Source organism: Alternaria novae-zelandiae (genome assembly GCF_023758075.1).
Source record: "Alternaria novae-zelandiae strain BMP 2774 chromosome Unknown scaffold_26, whole genome shotgun sequence".
NCBI lineage: Eukaryota > Fungi > Ascomycota > Dothideomycetes > Pleosporales > Pleosporaceae > Alternaria > Alternaria novae-zelandiae.
Genome location: NW_026056986.1, coordinates 374,461 through 393,037, shown reverse-complemented (window position 1 = coordinate 393,037; position 18,577 = coordinate 374,461). Strand labels below are relative to the sequence as shown.

Below are 18,577 nucleotides of genomic sequence, written 5' to 3'. Positions count from 1 at the left end.
ATTGGCAAGCATGACGCATCAGATATATTCTACAAAATACTATTCACAACTCCCTGCTCGCGCGCTTGAGAGCTCGAACATCATGTCGCTGATGCAGAAAGGGAAAGCCGGACCAAAAAAGGGGAATCTAGTAGTGAACAGCCTTGTCGTAGGTGGCCATGGCAGCCTCCTTGAACGCCTCAGCGAGAGTGGGGTGAGCGTGACATGTGCGGGCAACATCTGGGAAATTGTTAGCTTTGTTCAGCAAAGATAGATAGTGTATTCGACTCACCCTCTGAGCTGGCACCGTATTCGAGAGCAAGAGTGCCCTCTGCGATCATCTCACCGGCGTTGGCACCAATGATATGGATACCCAATATCCGGTCAGTCTGGGCATCTGCCAGGAACTTGACCATACCCTCAGAGTCGAGGTTGGTCTTGGCTCTTGAGTTGGCGGAGAAGGGGAAGGTTCCGTTCTTGTACTTAATACCGGCCTCTTTGAGCTCCTGCTCGTTCTGGCCGACCCAAGCGACTTCGGGGTGAGTGTACATGACGGAGGGAATGGCACCGTAGTTGACGTGGCCGTGGCCCTTGTGGATGTATTCAATGGCAGCGACAGCCTCCTCCTCAGCCTTGTGGGCGAGCATAGGTCCGAACGTGCAGTCTCCGATAGCGCGGATGTGGGGAATCTTGGTGCGGTACTCCTGGTCGATGATCAAGCGGCCCCTGTCGTCGGTCTCGAGGTTGATGTTGTCCAGACCAAGACCGGAGGTGTATGGGCGGCGACCGATGGCAACGAGGACGACGTCGCAGTCGATCTGTGATGATTAGCATTCTCTCTAAACACAAATACATGCGCTGGACGTACGGTCTCCTCCTTTCCACCCTTGGCGGCCTCAACGCTGACGTTAACGCCGGCGTCGTGAACCTCACCGGCGGTAACCTTGGTGTTGAGCTTGAACTTCAGACCCTGCTTTGTGAGGATCTTCTGTGTCTGCTTGGCGATCTCGTTGTCCATGCCAGGGCCACCGATTTGACCCAAGAACTCGACAACGGTAACCTCAGAGCCGAGACGCGACCATACGGAGGCCTATAATTCGTTAGAGATGCCATGCAGATCAGATGTGTTTTCCTACCATCTCAAGTCCGATGATACCACCGCCAATGACAGTCATCTTCTTTGGCACTTCCTGGAGCGCAATAGCGCCAGTGCTTGTGATGACCTTCTGCTCGTCGATGGTCAAGCCAGGGAAGGGTGTAGCCTCGGAACCAGTGGCGATGAGGATGTTCTTGCCGCGGACGGTGGTCTCGCCACCCTCGGTCAGGTTGACAGCGACGGTGTGCTCGTCCTGGAATGCGCCAGTGCCCTTGATGTATTCGACATTGTTCTTCTTGAAAAGGAACTCAATTCCCTTGGTGAGGCCGGAGACGGAGGTGTCCTTCGCCTTCATCATGGCGGGGAGGTTGAGCTTGACATCGCCGACTTCGATACCGCGACCCTTTGTGTCGTGGAGAATCTGGTGGTAGAGATGCGAGTTGTTCAGGAGCGATTTTGAGGGAATGCAGCCGACGTTCAAGCAGGTTCCACCGAGGGAGCCACGCTTCTCGATACAGGTGACCTATCGCCGTGTGAGCTTTTGAACTGCGCAATCGCCATGACAGTCGTCGCTAACCTTCATGCCCGCCTGTCCTGCCTTGATGGCTGCGACATAGCCTGCGACACCACCACCGATGATGACTAGGTCCTTGTCCTCTATCCAGCAATCAGCACACGACATCTTCCAACGCCTCGTAGTAATGCGACTTACCAGCCTCCGACGCATAGCCTCGTCGTAACCGGTTCTGGAAGTAGATGTTGGATGCGCAAAATGTCTTTTGGGAGACGGGCCGCGTCGCCCTCTGCATGGCGCGGGGTGCCAGTGAGCGGAACATGGTGGAGACTACCGAAGAATCGCTACCAAGAGAAGCCGTGAAGTGTACGGCGGGGATGACAGGCGTCAATGGATGGGGCGTGGGATGGGAGATGTGGTTGAGCTTTTTGCGGAGCTCGGCCGGGAAGGTCTATGCGGCTTCCGTAGGGTCAAGGGTGGCGCCAAGCTGACAAAGTGCCTCACATCTACTCCGTAACATCTTCGTCTCAGTGTCCCGGCAACCGGTATCGCATTACTCTATATGGCAAAGAAAGGGTATTTTGGCTATATCTAACGGCAATGACTCATCCCTTCCTATTCTCAGTCCTCCGTCAACGTCGTCGTGGCCAGTACTCTCGTCAACATGTCTACTATTGACTTGCAAGCCCATCGAACAGTCTCTCTCTCATGCTTCTCGACGATCTCGGTCTTGCTGACAGCTTTCTTGAGGAAGAACTGCAGTCCAGCAATCATCTCAGGAGCCTGGTCCACCTCCACGAATACTTCGCGCACTGCCCGCTCGTCTCGCTTGTCCTTCGATTTAGATGCCTTGAACGACTCCAGAATCGTCGTGACTAGCAAGACTTCGATGAACGTCTTGGTTTTTGGCTGCAAGTAAGGGAAATTGAGGTTCTTGAGGCTAGTGATGGGTAGAGCTTTCCGGCCGATCAGTGTTCCGTACAATTTGCCTTGGTTGACAAGTTTTCGAAGAGATGTGTCACCACCTGCATCGTCATCGTCATCATCCGAGTCATCTGCGCCATCTTGCTTCTCTCCTAGACTCTTGAAGATATCCCATAGCGCAAATTGGAAACTCTTTCGTGTCTTGTGATCTGAACAGACCTTTCGGGCGAGGACTGTATAGTATGGGTTATAGGTCTTCTCGGCGCCTGCGCAATGCACAATGACCCGTGGAATTTCCGCCTCCTGCGACCTCTTGAGGTTGAGCTTGTTCAGTCGTATTTGAGCGTCTTTGAAGTCGCTGGCAGACATGATAGAGACGAAAATGGCGCGTCGAATATCAGTGTTCATGCGGTGCTCGCGGGCAAGTTGCACGAGATCGACTTCGCTGTCGTCGTCCTCAATGTCGATGGTTTTTGAAGTCTTGCCAGATTGCTTTGACTCCTCGGGCTTCTCCTCGTTTCCAGGTTCATTACGCCAACTCGCTCCCACTAGCCACCACTTGCCTCTTTTGTCCGTGTCTTTGATGTCCTTAAGACCAACGCGTAGCGGCTCTGTTGCTCGGAGATTCCTCGAATTCAGGGTACCCAACTGCTTCTTCATCCGTATCGTATGCTCTCTTGAAAGTGCAGAATTGGCTATGCCTGTCTTCATCTTATTGTTCTTGAGGTCATTGATCGTCTCGATCATGAATTTTGTTCGGACGGGTAGGTTGTTCTGACCAACCTTAGCCACAGACTTTTGCAGCAAGACGACGATGTCTTTGAGTGAAGTTGGATCATCTTGTCGCAATTGCGGGCCCGATGCCCTGACCACTCGCAGTAGGAGCTCGGTATTGATCTCCGTGAGTTCGTCGAGGAAGAATCGGATGTAGTCGAAGACGATGTTGCTGCCAATGACCTGGTACGTGTATAGCTCCGCGACTACAGATATCAGGTTTGCCGTCTGCTTTCCATTGCCGTCTTTGTTCGGTTGGTAGTGTTGGTCGAATTCTGCGACAATGCGTTCCACTATTTGCACGCCAAAATCGGGGCCAATAACTTTGTACACCGCAGCGATGAAACCAGCGTGCAGATTCAGAAACGTATCGAGGAGAGCTGTCGGATCTGACAACATTCCGACGAGAAGGTCGACAAGTGTGTTATTGACGTAGCCTCGGGGGTTGTTCTGGTAGATGTTCTCGATCTCTTTCAGAATAGACAAAATGTTGGCTTCTGAGAGCCTGTTGAAGAGACCCTGGATTTGCCTCTTGAGACGCAGCAAAGCCTCAGTATCTGAAGCAGGGGCTGCTCTCAGCGCAGGTGGTATGTACTTGGTCGGTTGAGCGTTCGCCGCGACGGGGGCAATGTATGGGTTCTCTCGTATACGTGGTTTTTCCGGTTCTGCATCCTCCATGTCGTCGTCCTCATCCGAACCCAGGTCGTCTTCAGAACCATCCTCAGTCTCGTCGTCTTCGTCGAAGCCTGTCTCTTCCATGTCCATGTCCTCCTCGTCAAACGCGGAACCTTCCGACTCGCTGTCCTCTTCCTCACTCGACTCCTGGCCCAAGGCTTTCCGCCTCTTGCTTGCGAGCCAATCGTCGTCCTCTTTCCTCTTCCTCTTTGTAGGTTGGGCATCCTCTTCGTCACTGAAATCTCCAAGGTCGCCGAATATGTCGTCCAGACCATCGTCTGCTCCCTTGGACCTCTTTTTGCTCTTCACGCCTAGCCTCTTCTCCAACTTTGCAATCTCGGCGTCATCTTGCGCCAGCTTTTCCTGTGCCGCGCGCGATAGTTCAGGGGGCGGCGTCGACGCTTCCTTGGGCTGTGAAGGTTTTGCTTTGAGGATGCCCTTCAACGGTTGAGGCGACTCCTTCGCAGCTATCGGGGGTGGTGTGGCGTCGGATTCGATGTTGTCCCAGTCTATCTCCTCTTCCTCGTCCTCATCGTCCGACTCGGGTTCACGACGTGGTCCGCGGCCATTGTGTGGATGCGAGGGTGCTGGCCGTCTGACCTGCTTGTTCTGGCGCTTCTTCTCTACGCGATCGGCCTTGCGCTTGTCTTTGCGATTCGGTGGACCATTGCGCGGTCCATTTCGTCGGTTGTTGTTCGCTGGGTCTGCTGATGTTAGCACTGAAACGTTACCAGAATTAGTTGAGTGTATTACCGAGCTGATTTCTCAATTCCACGGGCAGTTTGGGCCCTCCGAAAGCTGTGCGCATGTTGAGATGGTCGAGACAGTACGGTCGCAAAAAAGTTCGAGAAGTCGGAGTTTGGGTGAGAGAATCCCCGCGTCTCCGCTCCACACGGACGGCCGCGGGCATCCCACCATCCACGCAACCAACTACTACATGGCGCGCGCACGATAGCACCCGACTTTCACCATGGCGCGAGACCACCTAACCAACGATGAGGTACGAAAAGCCAATCAATGAAGCGTCTATTCAGGGCTGACTGTTGCAGTTCTTCACACGGCTCGCCAATCTTTTCGAGTACACGCGCACCAAAGGCCACGGCAGCGTCTACCTAGTCCAGAAGCGCATGACATTCGGTACCTCTGCTACACCTCCTCCAGCCAGCAAGGTCGCCGACGACCCATTATGGGACACACACCCTGAAGAGCCGTTACCTGTCCTGATTCGCGCACACAACAACGGGAGCGACAAGAAGGCAGGCACCGACAGAGAGGACATTCCCAAGATAATACTGAGCACGGTGGTCAAGCCAGACGACTTAGACGCTTTCTATGCAAAGTATGCCGAGGCGTGTAAGACAGGCATGAGCGGGCTGAAGAAGCGAGACAAGAAGAAGGCGAAGAAGACAAAGAAAAAGAAGAAGGGCGAGACCAAAGTATGAGGAACATCGGAAACTACGAAAGCATGAGATGCACAATAAACACGTCGTTGTCACAAAGCACCAAATGATTGATCTTGAGGGGTCACGCGGGCATCATCAAGAATATGCCACGGAAGGGGAAGTGCTACTGGAAGAAGGCACAACGATGACCTGGACGACGATACTCTGTAAAATGCGGTACCAGTTCACGGAGACTCGCATGGAGTTCGGTGCACCAGAAGATACCACTGAATCATATCTATACATTACATTCCCCACGTTTGTCCTCACAATGTCTCCGCTGTCTTCTTGAACATCTTTGTGCTCACAGGCAGCGGTTGCCCCATCCACGTCGCTCTCTGAGTATGGTCTCTTAACTCATCGTCGGTATTGGGATGAATCAGTGCAGACAATGGCCCTCTGTTGATCACGAGCCAGGGAATGAAAGCACCGAATTGCTCTGCTAGTCGTTAGCGTAGGCATAGAGGTGTGTTCTCTCCATCTCGTACCGGGTGTGAAAATGTTGACTTCAAACATAGCGAGAGGATGAGGACCAATGGGTCGATCCCATACTCGGTAGATGCGCAACTCGGGGACTTCGTACTGTATCAGCAATCATGCGAGTCATATGTATGGATGTTGTACCTACACTCGCGGCGTATCCGTTCCCACAGCTCGTTGGCGAACTTGACCTCCTCTTTATCAGATTGGAGGAAGTAAATGTGAACGCTAGTTGCTGTCAGATACATGAACAACCGCATCTCAACTTTAGCACTGACTCAAAGCCTCCTCGAATTCCGTTGGTTATAGGAGCTACAAAGGACTTGTATGCTTCGCTCTTCTTCTCGGTTGGTGGGTTTACGTAGGATTTCCCGTCCTCAGCCCTTTCACTGTATAATGTTAGCACAGTCTCATCTAGATACATGCTGGCAATCTAGCTGTGTAACGGACAGATCTCAAGGGCAACGTACTCAGGTATCGGATCGAGGCCTTCGTAGCCTTTCAGAGGAGACGCATACGTGTAGAGATTTGGATCGGCCATCGTTCAAACTGAATGCTATGTTGATTTTCAAGTGCACTTCTCTTATTCTATCGCGTAACTTTTATAATTGACAAAACAATCAACAACACGTAGCGGAGGTCTTCCGTTTGTCAGCGCGGAATTACAGCGGCCTTGGTTTGCAATACCCCAATGCAGTCAGTCAGCCCATGTACCAAGTTACAGATGCACTCATACATATGGCCTGCATTATATCAAATCGTTCTATCATGTGAGTATGCGCGTCAAGTCCAGATTGTGGTGTAAGATGAGTGAGCCGTCAAGTCGCACCAAAGCATTACGTTCAATCTGGGCAACGAGCGATCATTGGAAACACTTCGTAAGCGGACGGGGAAAACGAGTCTAATATAGAGCTCTCTATCAATGGGAAACGCATTGATATGACTCTTCACCGACAGATAAGGAGGCGGCGCAGGAAGTATAAGTCCTTATCGATACATGTCGCGCTTCACATAGGCGTGCACGGAGCCTTGGAGGGGTGAGTCAAGCACCCCGCGGCCACCCAATATATTTCGGAGCGCAACAACCACCCATTGAACACGACACGATACCCCAATCCCGCAACCATGGCCGAAGCCACCTACTACATCGACGAAGACGTCGGTCACGACACCCCAGAGCAAACTGGCGACGAATCGCTGCCCTACAAATCACTCGGATACGCTGTCCTCACCCGCGGCGAGACAGCCAAGTTCCTTACCCGCAAGAGTGTCACTGGCGAGATCGCAGAGGGCGCCGACGCGACATCGAGGTTAGAATGGAAGGATGCCGCCAAGTCAGCCATGAAGAAGGCCGTCAACTACGCCAAGACGCAGAAGAAGAAGCAGGAAAAGGACCAGCAATTGCTTGCGCAGCGCATGAAGGAGGAGCACGATCGCAACAAGGTGCTGGATGAGGCTAAGAAGATTGTCATAGAAGAGGACAAGAGCCTGCCAGCGCCCATCAAGATCAAGCTCGACGACACCGACCCGAAGAAGATCACACTGGGAGATGGCAAGGACACAAAGGGCACACGTGTACGCGTCTTTGGTCGTGTACATCGTGAGCGGAGACAAAAGGATGTCATGTTCGTTACCTTAAGAGACGGCTACGGTCAGATGCAAGTCATCTTCACCGGAAACCTCGCAAAGACCTACGACGCCCTCACCTTGACCCGCGAGACCAGCATGGAGATTTTCGGAGAGCTGAGAAAGATCCCAGAGGGCGCACACGCACCCAACAACCGCGAACTGCACGTCGACTACTACAAGATCCACGATGGATGGAAGGCGGCCGGTGGTGACGATGCCATCACCAACAGAGTGTCAAAAGACACTGAGCACGCGACACTACTTGACCTGCGACATCTCACTCTCCGCGGAGAGACAGCCTCCAAGGTCATGATCGTCCGTGATTCCGTCGAGTTTGCCTTCAACCAAGTCTACAAGGAGATGCGATTACGCAAGGTCAGCCCACCAGCGCTCGTCCAGACGCAGGTCGAAGGTGGTGCTACGCTCTTCAAATTCGGCTACTACAACGAAGAAGCCTACCTCACCCAGTCCTCCCAACTCTACCTCGAGACCTGCCTACCATCCATGGGCGACGTTTACTGTATCGAGAAGTCTTTCCGCGCGGAGAAGTCGCTCACGCGCCGCCATCTAGCAGAGTACACGCACGTCGAAGCCGAACTCGACTACATCAACTTCGATGACCTACTTAACCACCTGGAAGAAGTCATGTGCCGCGTCCTTGAAGTCACAATGGCCGACCCCGTTGTGAAGCAATACATCATGGACCTCAACCCAGAGTTCCAACTCCCAGAGCGACCATTCAAGCGCATGAAGTACCAAGACGCCATTGACTGGCTCGTCGAGCACGAGATCCCCAACGAAGATGGCGAGCCGCACAAGTTCGGCGACGATATCGCTGAGGCTGCTGAGCGCCGCATGACGGATATCATCAACAGGCCCATCTTCTTGACCCACTTCCCCACAGAGATCAAGGCTTTCTACATGCTCAAGGACAAGGACGATGCGCGGGTCACCGAGAGCGTCGACTGCTTGATGCCGGGTGTTGGAGAGATTGTCGGAGGTAGCATGAGGATGGACAACTACGATGAGTTGATGGGTGCGTTTGCGCGTGAAGGTATCGATCCTGCGGCGTACTACTGGTACACCGACCAGAGGAAGTAAGTCATCCACCCACCCACCAACACGCCCATATTGTGTTCAGAATTTGCTAACACAACCCTCTAGGTACGGTTCTTCGCCCCACGGCGGTTACGGACTCGGTCTCGAGCGCTTCCTCGCCTGGCTTTGCAAGCAGCACACCGTCCGCGACTGCTGCCTGTACCCCCGCTACTTCGGCCGCTGCAAGCCTTGAGCAAAGAGCCCGACGTCCCCCTTTCACGCATCTTTGCCCCGAAGCTCTCGTCCTACGGAAACGAGATGAAGTATGAGTTGAAATGATTCGTGCAACGTGGTTTCACGAGAGCCAGGCTCCCGCTTGTGCCAGCACACATGGCCTCTATTGTCTTGTCTTGTCGCATTAGGCTGAGACGAATGGGACCGAATCGTTAGATGAAATCATATCCAATCAACATGTTGCCATGCATCCCCGCCTTGTTTGTGTTTTGTTTTTCTCCGGTCAAGGACTCTGTGTTGCAGCCTCATTGATGTATATACAACGAAGTGGGGTCGATAGGCCATCAGCAAATGCCCTGGGTCTGAGTTCGCTGCATATCGTGCAACTGTGTGCGACGTGTCTGACATGGTGAACCCGGTGAACCCCCCAGTTGGCCCGCAAAGTCTCCTGCTCTTCTTCATTGATTCTCACGTTAGTGAGCCGCAACTTCACGTTTCACGTCAATTTCATTTGTATGGAGGCACAGGAGAGGTCATAGACACAGCATCCACCCAGTTCATAGACCGACTAAAACTACATGTCTTCCTAAGATACCGCATCCAGATACCCTCCCCTCCCTTCCCGTTTCGAAACCAGTATACAAGCTTCGCAAGTATACTAGTTAACGTGAAACCGGTCAAACTCGCAAACAGCGGAGGGTTGGGAGAAAGAAAGTTTAACACTTTGGCACACGCGTTCAGCTTTCCCTCCCCCCAGAAGAACGCCGAAGACAAGGACGAGAAAACGAAAAAAGCTCCTCACCAAGAGCTCAAAATGTACAAAGTAGTACCCCGTGTGAAACTCCTCGCTATGCAGTTGTGTGGTACAGCGAAAGAAAAGCGTCCCTGGCAAAAGCGCGCAGGGACTTGGCAGTAAATAGCTGTCCGTACCGGCAAACAAAGACGTATGGGTGGGGGGAACGAACGAGCGCTGAATTCGCGCATCGTGTGCAAAACAGGTGATCCGCCGGAAACAAGGTACGGGGAATGGGGCAGAGAGAGAGCTTTTTTTCAAAAAAGAGAGCAAAAATCGTTGACGTGTCGGGCAAGGACCGTGCCGCGCGTCCGTTAGCGAACAAGTGTCATGTTCGAGTACGGAAGTTGAGCGGGTTGGCTGAGCTGACGGCTGAGCATTCCCAACGACTTCGCCACGGACAGCCTAGGAACTATGCACTACCTTGACGACAATTCCTTGGAATACTATGGCGGAGTTGGACTCTTTGGTGTTGAGTGCATGAGGAGTGTTGTGGGGGGCCCAGATGGGTCCAGGTTGCGCGGTGGCGTCACGACAACCATGCTAAATGTTTAGGTTCAGATCCGGTGTGCTTGAGCAGGAATCAAGCTCCAAGTCGACGCTGAATGAGCTGCTGCAGCATCTTCAACTGCGCGCGCTCGTCATCAGTGGGCGGTGGTGGGTCTGCGTTGGACATGGCGGTGATGACGGCCGGGGGAGCTTCGGACTGTTTCACGTGGATTAGCGCCGAGGATCAAAACAAGGCCGGTGGGCCACAGGTTGTCTTACAGTGAGAGCGAGGATGAGCGCTTGAACTGTGCCCTCACCCAGGTTCATCTCTGGCGTCTTGTTTGCCAGCTGTGCCAGAGATAGTGCTGCTTGCTGCTGCTGGAAGTTGTGCGCAAGGAAATTTTGCATGGACGCTCTGCGCTGTGATGCAGCCTCTGCGGACTTGCGGGCTTCGGCCTTCTTGACTACACGGCCACTGCAATGTGTTAGTGACTAGTTTAATGAGCTGCTGATGTGACTGTGTATACCTCTTGACCTTGCTGACGAAGTCAAGGATGACTCCCTTCTCCGGAACACGGAAGACCTTGGAGTTGACATCCTTGGGATCGTTGTCACCAAACACATAATTGCCTTCGCCATCAGTGTCGTCGTCGGGATCGTTAGTGATATCGATCAAGCCATTGTTGCGCATGCCACGTGAAAAGGTGGGCTCGACATATTCGGGTTGCTTGCGCACTCGCACTCTGCGTGGCACCCGAGTTACCGGCGCGGCATCGGCCATTTCAGAATCCCCATCTTTGGAACTCAGGTCGTTCTGCAGCAGTAAACCGCTGCGAAGGTCATGTTCGATATGTCGAGGACACCTCCAGGCATCCCGCTGCGATGCCTCAAGGCTGATGTGTGGTGGGTTAGCGAGAGGCGGGTCGACGCAGTCCAAGTGCCAGTACGCGTGACAAAAGTCACACTTCAGCATTTGACGCTTGTGGCCGCTCGACACTCCGCACTGCGTGCATAAAATGACTTTGTGGTCAGCATCAATAAGTCTGGTGTATTCAGGCTTCTGGTAGCCATAGCCACTGTTCTTCGCTCTGTTGTGATGTTAGTGCCAAATCACGCGACAGAACGCGTCACACTTACAGTGGAAACTTCTTGACCTCCTCAAAATACGAGCCGTCGGGACGTGCAGAAACGCCTTCGAAGTTATTTTGAATATCAGAAGGTAGAGCAAACGCGCGAGGATTTGTGCGCTCAAGCTTGCTGAAGAGGGGACCCAGGCTAGGATACGACTCTGCGGCATCGTCGGATGCAGCGAACTTCGTGTTGCACTCATAACAGTAGAACGCTCCATCTGGAACCTCTGTTCGCGGCGGATCGCAGCAGAGAAGGTGAAAGACGCGTGGACAGTTTTCGCAGCACACAAACTCGCCTGCGCCTCTACACGCAGAGCAGAAGTCGTCGCTCTCTGACTGTGGCGAGTTCTGACATTCTGTTAGAGGTGAAGAAAGGACAGAAAGTGGAGGAGAATATGGAAATTTGAGCGGCGTGATGTCTGTAGTGAGCAACATTGATGTTGGGGATGAAAAAGAGAAATTGTTGTTGATGAGTTGTGTGGTGGAAGAGGAATGGTGTGGTTGGATGCTTCGGGAATCCAGTGGCACTTACCGGGTCATTGTCATCAGGCCCCAACTGTCTCGAACCGCCACCACCAGTAAAGGCTACACCAGCAATAGGTCCTGCGTCTCGGTTTTTGACCGGCCTATACGTGTAACAGTTAGCCTTGTAATGATTTGATGACATGTACGGAATGTACGATGCAAACACGTGCAAACACGTAGAGCTTGCTCAGTCGACGCTTACAGCCCTGTGCTGAACCGGGTACATGCATCGACCAACGCCGAGAAATTGACAAGGATGCTGAGAAAATGAGCTGAGGATACTTACGATCGTTTTGTCCTGGCGCCCTGCCCGTTGGTGAGCTTGACCCGCTTAGGTGCCGGCCCCACTGCTGGCGTTGAAGGACGCGACGACATGGCAGGCTCAAACTGAGGTGAGGAGAAGCGCGACGGATCCTCTCGCAGGCGCTTGGTTCCATGATTTGGAACTCGTCCGGCGCGTCGTGGTTGATCAGAATCAACTGGTGGTCCCACGGCGATTTGAGAGTCGGTCAGAGACTCAGTCTCAAGAATCTCGTCATCAAAGCGAACATCTGAGACGGGAGGAGGGAACTGCTCGAACTTGCGAATAGGCTGCTGGTCCACCATAGCTTTTCGCATCTCATAGATTCGGTCATCTTCCGCTTGCTGTTCTGCGGTCGGTGGCTGTTGCTTGTAGGCATGCTTCCCGAACAGCTTTCCGGCATTTCCTTTCATCTTTTTGGCAGCACGCGCAGCCGCAATATTCTTTCCTTTCTTCGGTGGCACGACAGGCGCAGGTGCAGCAGGTTTCCCGTTGACCTGCACAGGCTCCGGAGGGCCTTTCTGGACGATCTCTTCATTGACGTCCGACAGCTCAGAATCGCTCCCACCGGTGTCCGGTGTCCTCGCTACTGGAGTGGGTGCCCCGGTCGACAATCCTCCTTCCACATCCATTGCAGAATCCTGGGTCCGGGTTCCGTTGGTAGCGGTTCGTTTCCTGGGCGACTTGGACGGCTGTCTCGGCGTTGACTCATTTGAGGTATCCGCGGTGGCTGGAAGAGCGGGTGCGCTGCTGAATGGGTGAGGTGCTTGACCCGAATTTTGGTCAAGAGCTGACTGCAATGCTTTGTGCGAAAAGCTTGTAGCCGAATTAGTAGAGTCCATGAACTTTCGATCTTGGTAGTCGTTGACGGCGGAGGCAGAGTCATCAGGAACAATTTCACTACTAGCCCTAGGAGATGGTTGCTGACTGAAGAATGAAGCTCCGTGATTCATCGCGGATTGCTGGTCAAAGCGCCCGTTCTTGCCCAAGCCCATTCTCGCCTTTTCCTCTTGCTTGAACTGCTTGATGAACCTGCGAAATCGGACCATCTGCGCATTGGTGCTGTTTCTTTGAATAACTGATTCGATCGCGTCTGCCAAGTTGGAATCGATTTTGCTCTGCTCGTAGGCGCGCCTCAAGGCAATGCCCACGTAGCGCTTGCCCGAGTTGCTGTTGGCTTTGGAAATCGCATCGTTGACTGCAATCTGAATGCGCTGTGTCGCGGCCTCAACTGGCTCCGACATAGAGACTGCCTGTACTGCCGGGCTCGCGGAAACCGAGGCGCTCTTGGTGTGTCCGATTTTCATTGTGGGCGTCTTGCCGTTGACAGGTGTCTTGCTCTGCACTGGGGTCTTGCCCCTGACGGGAGTTTTCGACACCTTCACTTTCTTCTTCGGTTTTGTCGCGGGCTCGTAGTCGTCGTCCTCGTCGTCTTCCAGAATGGGGAAGGCGGCCTGCATCTCTTCCTCCTCCTGCCGCTCCGAGTCGTCAGGCTCGAGCTCAGGAGCTGGAGTGACCTCTGGCGTCGACCCAACCTCGTCACCACCGAAACCCAAGCTCTTGCCCAATAGCGAATTTCGAGCAGCCGGCCCGTCGAGAGCGCGCGCGCGCTGCTTGTCCTTGGCCTTGGGAGGTACACCGAGGGGGGCCATATTCTCCAAGACGCCGTGCCGCGCAAACCCGTGCTCTTCGAACGATGGGGCCAGTGTTTGCGGTTGGGGTTCAGTCCACTCGGTAATTGAACGCTGTTTCTTCTCGTTGACGTGCTCGCTCGGGGTGCCGGTGGGTGAGGCGTAGGGCGTGGTGCTGGACCTTTGTTGCGATTTGAAGTCGCGCGACTCCCGGAGAGACTTGCGGAGGGCCGGCATGGCGAAACTACAGTTTGGTCAGCGCGCTATAATAATCACGAAGACGGTTAGACTTACTTCACGTGTTGTCCGAGAATTTACACGCCGCAATGCCGTGCCCGTCGGTGTGGGTCGGTAGTGCAGGAATGAGAGTCGCTGAAGGTTGTTCGAGGGTGCCCTGGACGCTTGGACGGACCTTCTTATTATGTCAGCCCCCTACGCATGCGCAAACATCGCCATGTCTTACTGTCGTCAGGAATGAGATATATGAATAGCCGGAAGCTTCTTCGATTGCTGGATTGTTTTTTCAGTTCTGACAAAGGCGGGGTGCGGTGTTGGTGTAATGATACCAAAGAATCTGTTCGAGTGTAGAAGTGATGCATTGAATGTATGGAAGGATCTGACTATGTAGACTAGCACTAGCCCAGGAGCACCTACTCTAGCATGTGATCGCTCCTTACAACAGAATCCACGATCTCTTGTCCGCTTTTTCCCTGACGTGCCCAAGTTCACCTTCACCAATCGCCACTTGCAGATCGGGTCGTACAATACGTGGACGCGCCTGAATAGAGATGATAGTATTGACATTGTTCCTGACTTCACTTCGATAAATCTCTATTACACAATCCTGCCTTTGCATGATCTACTCAGGGGTAAATTCTGTTCCATGCTTTACCTCACTCTATACCATGCTTGTCTATCCGCGTAGAGCACCATAACTTTCGTGTGTTGTTGCGAACAACATAGTCAGGGATCTCTTGTAGCCTCTCTCGATTTGCCATGTTCGGCGTTTGGGGGCGACAATAACATGACTGGTGAAAAAGATAAACCGATGACAAGAACAATGACGCGAAGCCGCCCAACATCCGCTCCACCCTTCGCCATAGATACATCAAAAGACTAGAAGCCCCTTCTGAAATGAGTGAAATGTATGTCGCGTCCACGGTCGCTTGGACACAAGCGGGGTGAAGCTGTGTTCGACTGCCAAAGACTCCCCAGACCACCTGAAACGATCTCAGTCCGTGAGCCGTCCGTAACTCCTTTGATGCGCGCGTGTTAGCTATCAGATTCTACATTAGTCAATATCACGCATAAGAAGCGAAAGATTCTGGCCGGTAAATAGGTGTCTGTTTTTTTTTTGGATTGTTATCGCTTCTACTTGATCATGTGTACGAGCACAAGACAAAGCACATCAGACCTGGGTCTTTTGCCGATTTTCTTTCCGATCCTGCCGTTTTTTGCAGTCACCAAAAAAGTCCGTGTCATCCAGGCTCATAGTCGAGAGGCGGGTATGGCGTCAAGGTCTCCGCAAGCTGCGTCTACTCCTCATCGTCACTCTCCTCCTCCTCGGCAGGAGCAGCACCGCCATCAGCGGCCTTCTTGGCGGGCTTCTTCTTCTTCTTCTTGTTCTTCTTTGTCGAAGTCTTTCCAATGGGCTGTTCGAGAATCTTGAGGATCTCCTCGTCCTCAATCTTCTTGTCAGACTTGTACTTGGAGGTGTCGATGGCAGCGGGTTGAGCCAGACGCTGCATGCCGTTCTTGGTGATCGCTGTTGAATTGTTAGCTATTGAAGCAAGTTTCATGATCCTTCGCAATCAAGCAAACGAAGGTGGAAATACGGAGATCGAACAATCGACCACATCGGCCAATATCGGGCATCTCCGTGCACAGACAGAGCAGGGGAAATCCTCGGACTTACCAACAGTGCTGAACAACCTAGCTACGGGTTGGTTGTCCTTGTCAACGACGACTTCGTACTGGCGGAGCACACCTGTGCGGACACACTCGACAACACCAACCTTGGCAGCCTTCTCGTCCTCCAGCTGGCGCAGACTGAAGGGGAAGGTGCCGAACTTCTTGACAACTTCAGACAACAGGCTTCGCGAGGTAGGGCGCTTGAGCTGGTAGGTGGTGGCTGTACGTCGGTGCAGAGTGGTCCTGTTGCTGTTGCTCTTGACCTTGCCGCTTCCGAGACTGACACCCATCTCAACACCCCACACTTCGCCGACCTCAGGGAGACCCTCTCCTCTGACACCCTCGCCGGGCGCAAGAATGATCTTCTTCTTAGACTCGATCTCGTTGTGGTCGAATTGCCAGATGGTGGTGCTCTCGACGAGGTTGCAACCGTAGGCCTTGACAACCTTCTCAAGCATGTTGGTCATTTGGCTCTGGGTGTAGGCCTTCTTTGACGCAGCCTTCTTTTGCTCCTCCTCGTCGCCGTGGGGAACCAAGCCTGGGGGTACCATCAACCTCAGCAGAAGCTCGTTCGCGTAGTGTGTAGCCAGAATGAGATCTGCCTCCCTTCCGGTGACCTCGTCAGCAGCGCCGACGATGACATTGTCGCAAACGATCGCGCAGAACCCATCGATCTGGGCACCGAGCTGAATCTTGACAACCTCTCCCTCCTTCAGTGTAACGGCGGCTTCCTCGGCATCGGTCTTGAGTGGTGTGTACGGGGTGATGTAGGCGCTCGGCGAGATGGTGGTGCAGTGTCCAATGCCCTTGAGGACCTTCTTGCCCTTGTAGACCTTGGCGACCTCCTCGTCTAGGAGCTTGTCACCGCGCTCACAGAGCTCGACAATGCTGGCATCAGCGGCGATCCATCCTGGACTGGTCAGTTTATGTTCGTGTTTACGCGCGGGAAACAAGGGCAGGTGCGGGGAGCGTCGTACCGGAGACCTCCTTGAGGACTTTCTGGGAGATATCGGCGGCGACTTTGTACTTGGTGATAGTATCTGGGTTCGCCAGAGTGTAGTCTGCAATATGGGTTAGCTCCTGCGACTCATTGACAGCACAAAACTGAGGTCAAAGCTATTTTCGTCTGAATAGCTTCTCATGTCGATGGCAGTTGTAGCGGACAAGGATCGAGCTTACCTGGAGCTGCTGTTTCGGCCATCTTGAGTATAGTTGAGTGTGGGAAGATGGTCTAGGAGCTAGAATTGGAGTGGTGCGCGAGGTCGTTCCTGTGTTCAGGCCAGCCCCTCAGTGGGGTGCTTTCGAGCTTTCGCTTAGCCAGAGCCCAATGACGATGATCGCCTGACAACGTCACACTCGACCTGCTTTGCTTGTTCCTGAATTAATCACCTTGGGTATGGAAACTGGACTTGTGATCATTTGAGTCACGGTTTTGAGCTCGTATTTATGGCCTAAGTTGGCATTTCTATGATTGCAGTGCAACTTCACTGCGGTTATGCTGTTGTATGTATGCCACGCTGCTGACAGCTTCGACAGCGTGCCACCAGCTGCCAGACATTTGATGACATCGAATATAGTGTTCCTGGCAAATGAACACATCCATGCTATTGAAATCGCATCATACCATCCTCACTCTTATGATGTACTTCGCATTCCCAAAGAATCTTTACAGAGCAAGCGCAATTTTCCGCAAATCTATGGGTATTTCATCGATACGGAATTGCTTTCATGATGTACCTAGGTAAGATCATAGTGTCATCCCCAGAAACATCTCCATCATCCTCTCTAAACCTCCAAAACCCCATCCACAACCACCGCGCGATGATCACTAGCATAAACCCCATCCTCAAACCGATTCGGCAACACACTATACCCCTCAACACCCCAATCGCCCTCTCCCCTCGGACCCACAAACACGAAGTCAATCAGCGCCTTATCCACATCATCAAAAGCCGTATACGTATTCTCATCACCATACAGCCACTTAGCCTGCTCCTTCGTATCCTGCAAGAGAGACGACGCGTTGTTCAGCATCATGTACGCATCATCCGTAGTCTCAGAGTTGAGGTCGCCAGCCAGGAAGAAAGGCAGGCCAGTAGACGAGAAGTTTGACGCCGGTGATGCGATGTCCGCGGCAATTCCTTCGATGATCTTCGCAGATTCGCGGCGCGAGATGGCGCCGGCGTTGTCGAAATGCGTTGACATAGCTACTATTTCCTTCTTGCTTGTCGTGTGCTTGAACGTGCCGATGGTCACGATGCGAACGGAGCCTGCGTCCCAGCCTTTCTTTCCAACGGCGCCGTCTTCGTTTAGCCAGACGGTCTTCCAGGTTACGAGTTCCCAGACGGCTGGGCGGTAGATGACGGGGCTGTATTCGCCTTCGGTTTTGCCGTCGTCGCGGCCGACGCCGATGTAAGCCCATTCGTTGCCGAGACCGGCCATTATGTCGACGATTTGCTCATTGAGCACTTCTTGCAGACAGATGAAGGCTTCGGGGTTGTGGAGAGTGTTGTAGTGCAGCTCGTTGAGGATCAGCTGTTTCCGTGTTGACCATGGCTTCTCTCCTGTGGCTGGTGGGTCGGCGGCATAACGGATGTTGTGGGTTAAGATTCGGATTGGGAGAGTAGCAGCCTGTGCTTTCATAATGATGGCGAGCAGGGTGGTGACGAGAAGCGCTGCGTTAAGCATCATGACGACAGGCTAGGTAGGTACCTATTGCCGGAACCGAACACGTGACGGAGTGAAGCGGGGACGATGTTCTCTCTAGCAACGACTGCGAAGAAGGCTTGTGGTAAGGAGATGAATAGAGGCCTTCACAGTATCGAGAGATGGAACTTGCACGGCCTTGATATGAACAGCTGTAATTGACGCCTACCTACATCGCTGCGTCGAAGACTACCAACCCTACTTATACTTTACAAACGACACCAGTAACTAAGAGAAGAAGGAAGGTACTCAAAATAGTGCCGCGTAATGACGAAGACTTCAAACTATGCCAACCCTCCGTGCTAT

At 53.0% G+C, this 18,577-nt stretch overlaps 7 protein-coding genes across 7 annotated transcripts; 2 read left to right on the top strand and 5 right to left on the bottom strand.

The window, feature by feature from the left end:
• Positions 1 to 127: 127 nt before the first annotated feature.
• On the bottom strand, positions 128 to 4,770 carry J4E88_009828 (uncharacterized protein; the record flags this gene model as incomplete). The annotated part of the gene is made up of 8 exons (XM_049403426.1): positions 128 to 219; positions 272 to 797; positions 848 to 1,069; positions 1,116 to 1,598; positions 1,653 to 1,732; positions 1,788 to 2,040; positions 2,244 to 4,669; positions 4,716 to 4,770. 8 exons carry the CDS (start codon positions 4,768 to 4,770, stop codon positions 128 to 130), a joined length of 4,137 nt encoding a protein of 1,378 aa, XP_049250860.1.
• A 162-nt stretch (positions 4,771 to 4,932) lies between these two features.
• J4E88_009827 (uncharacterized protein) lies at positions 4,933 to 5,404 on the top strand (the record flags this gene model as incomplete). Its single annotated transcript, XM_049403425.1, has 2 exons — positions 4,933 to 4,962; positions 5,012 to 5,404. 2 exons carry the CDS (start codon positions 4,933 to 4,935, stop codon positions 5,402 to 5,404), a joined length of 423 nt encoding a protein of 140 aa, XP_049250859.1.
• Positions 5,405 to 5,670: 266 nt separating this feature from the next.
• On the bottom strand, positions 5,671 to 6,425 carry J4E88_009826 (uncharacterized protein; the record flags this gene model as incomplete). Its single annotated transcript, XM_049403424.1, has 5 exons — positions 5,671 to 5,843; positions 5,893 to 5,979; positions 6,033 to 6,112; positions 6,163 to 6,273; positions 6,355 to 6,425. The coding sequence occupies 5 exons, from the start codon at positions 6,423 to 6,425 to the stop codon at positions 5,671 to 5,673; spliced, it is 522 nt and encodes a 173-aa protein (XP_049250858.1).
• Positions 6,426 to 7,009: 584 nt separating this feature from the next.
• J4E88_009825 (uncharacterized protein) lies at positions 7,010 to 8,804 on the top strand (the record flags this gene model as incomplete). The annotated part of the gene is made up of 2 exons (XM_049403423.1): positions 7,010 to 8,610; positions 8,678 to 8,804. The coding sequence occupies 2 exons, from the start codon at positions 7,010 to 7,012 to the stop codon at positions 8,802 to 8,804; spliced, it is 1,728 nt and encodes a 575-aa protein (XP_049250857.1).
• A 1,357-nt stretch (positions 8,805 to 10,161) lies between these two features.
• On the bottom strand, positions 10,162 to 13,891 carry J4E88_009824 (uncharacterized protein; the record flags this gene model as incomplete). Its single annotated transcript, XM_049403422.1, has 6 exons — positions 10,162 to 10,284; positions 10,347 to 10,542; positions 10,595 to 11,155; positions 11,205 to 11,545; positions 11,730 to 11,823; positions 12,009 to 13,891. The coding sequence occupies 6 exons, from the start codon at positions 13,889 to 13,891 to the stop codon at positions 10,162 to 10,164; spliced, it is 3,198 nt and encodes a 1,065-aa protein (XP_049250856.1).
• Positions 13,892 to 15,189: 1,298 nt separating this feature from the next.
• On the bottom strand, positions 15,190 to 16,656 carry J4E88_009823 (uncharacterized protein; the record flags this gene model as incomplete). Its single annotated transcript, XM_049403421.1, has 4 exons — positions 15,190 to 15,419; positions 15,570 to 16,475; positions 16,543 to 16,626; positions 16,653 to 16,656. The coding sequence occupies 4 exons, from the start codon at positions 16,654 to 16,656 to the stop codon at positions 15,190 to 15,192; spliced, it is 1,224 nt and encodes a 407-aa protein (XP_049250855.1).
• Positions 16,657 to 17,350: 694 nt separating this feature from the next.
• On the bottom strand, positions 17,351 to 18,253 carry J4E88_009822 (uncharacterized protein; the record flags this gene model as incomplete). The annotated part of the gene is made up of 1 exon (XM_049403420.1): positions 17,351 to 18,253. The coding sequence occupies one exon, from the start codon at positions 18,251 to 18,253 to the stop codon at positions 17,351 to 17,353; it is 903 nt and encodes a 300-aa protein (XP_049250854.1).
• Between the last annotated feature and the right edge of the window lie 324 nt (positions 18,254 to 18,577).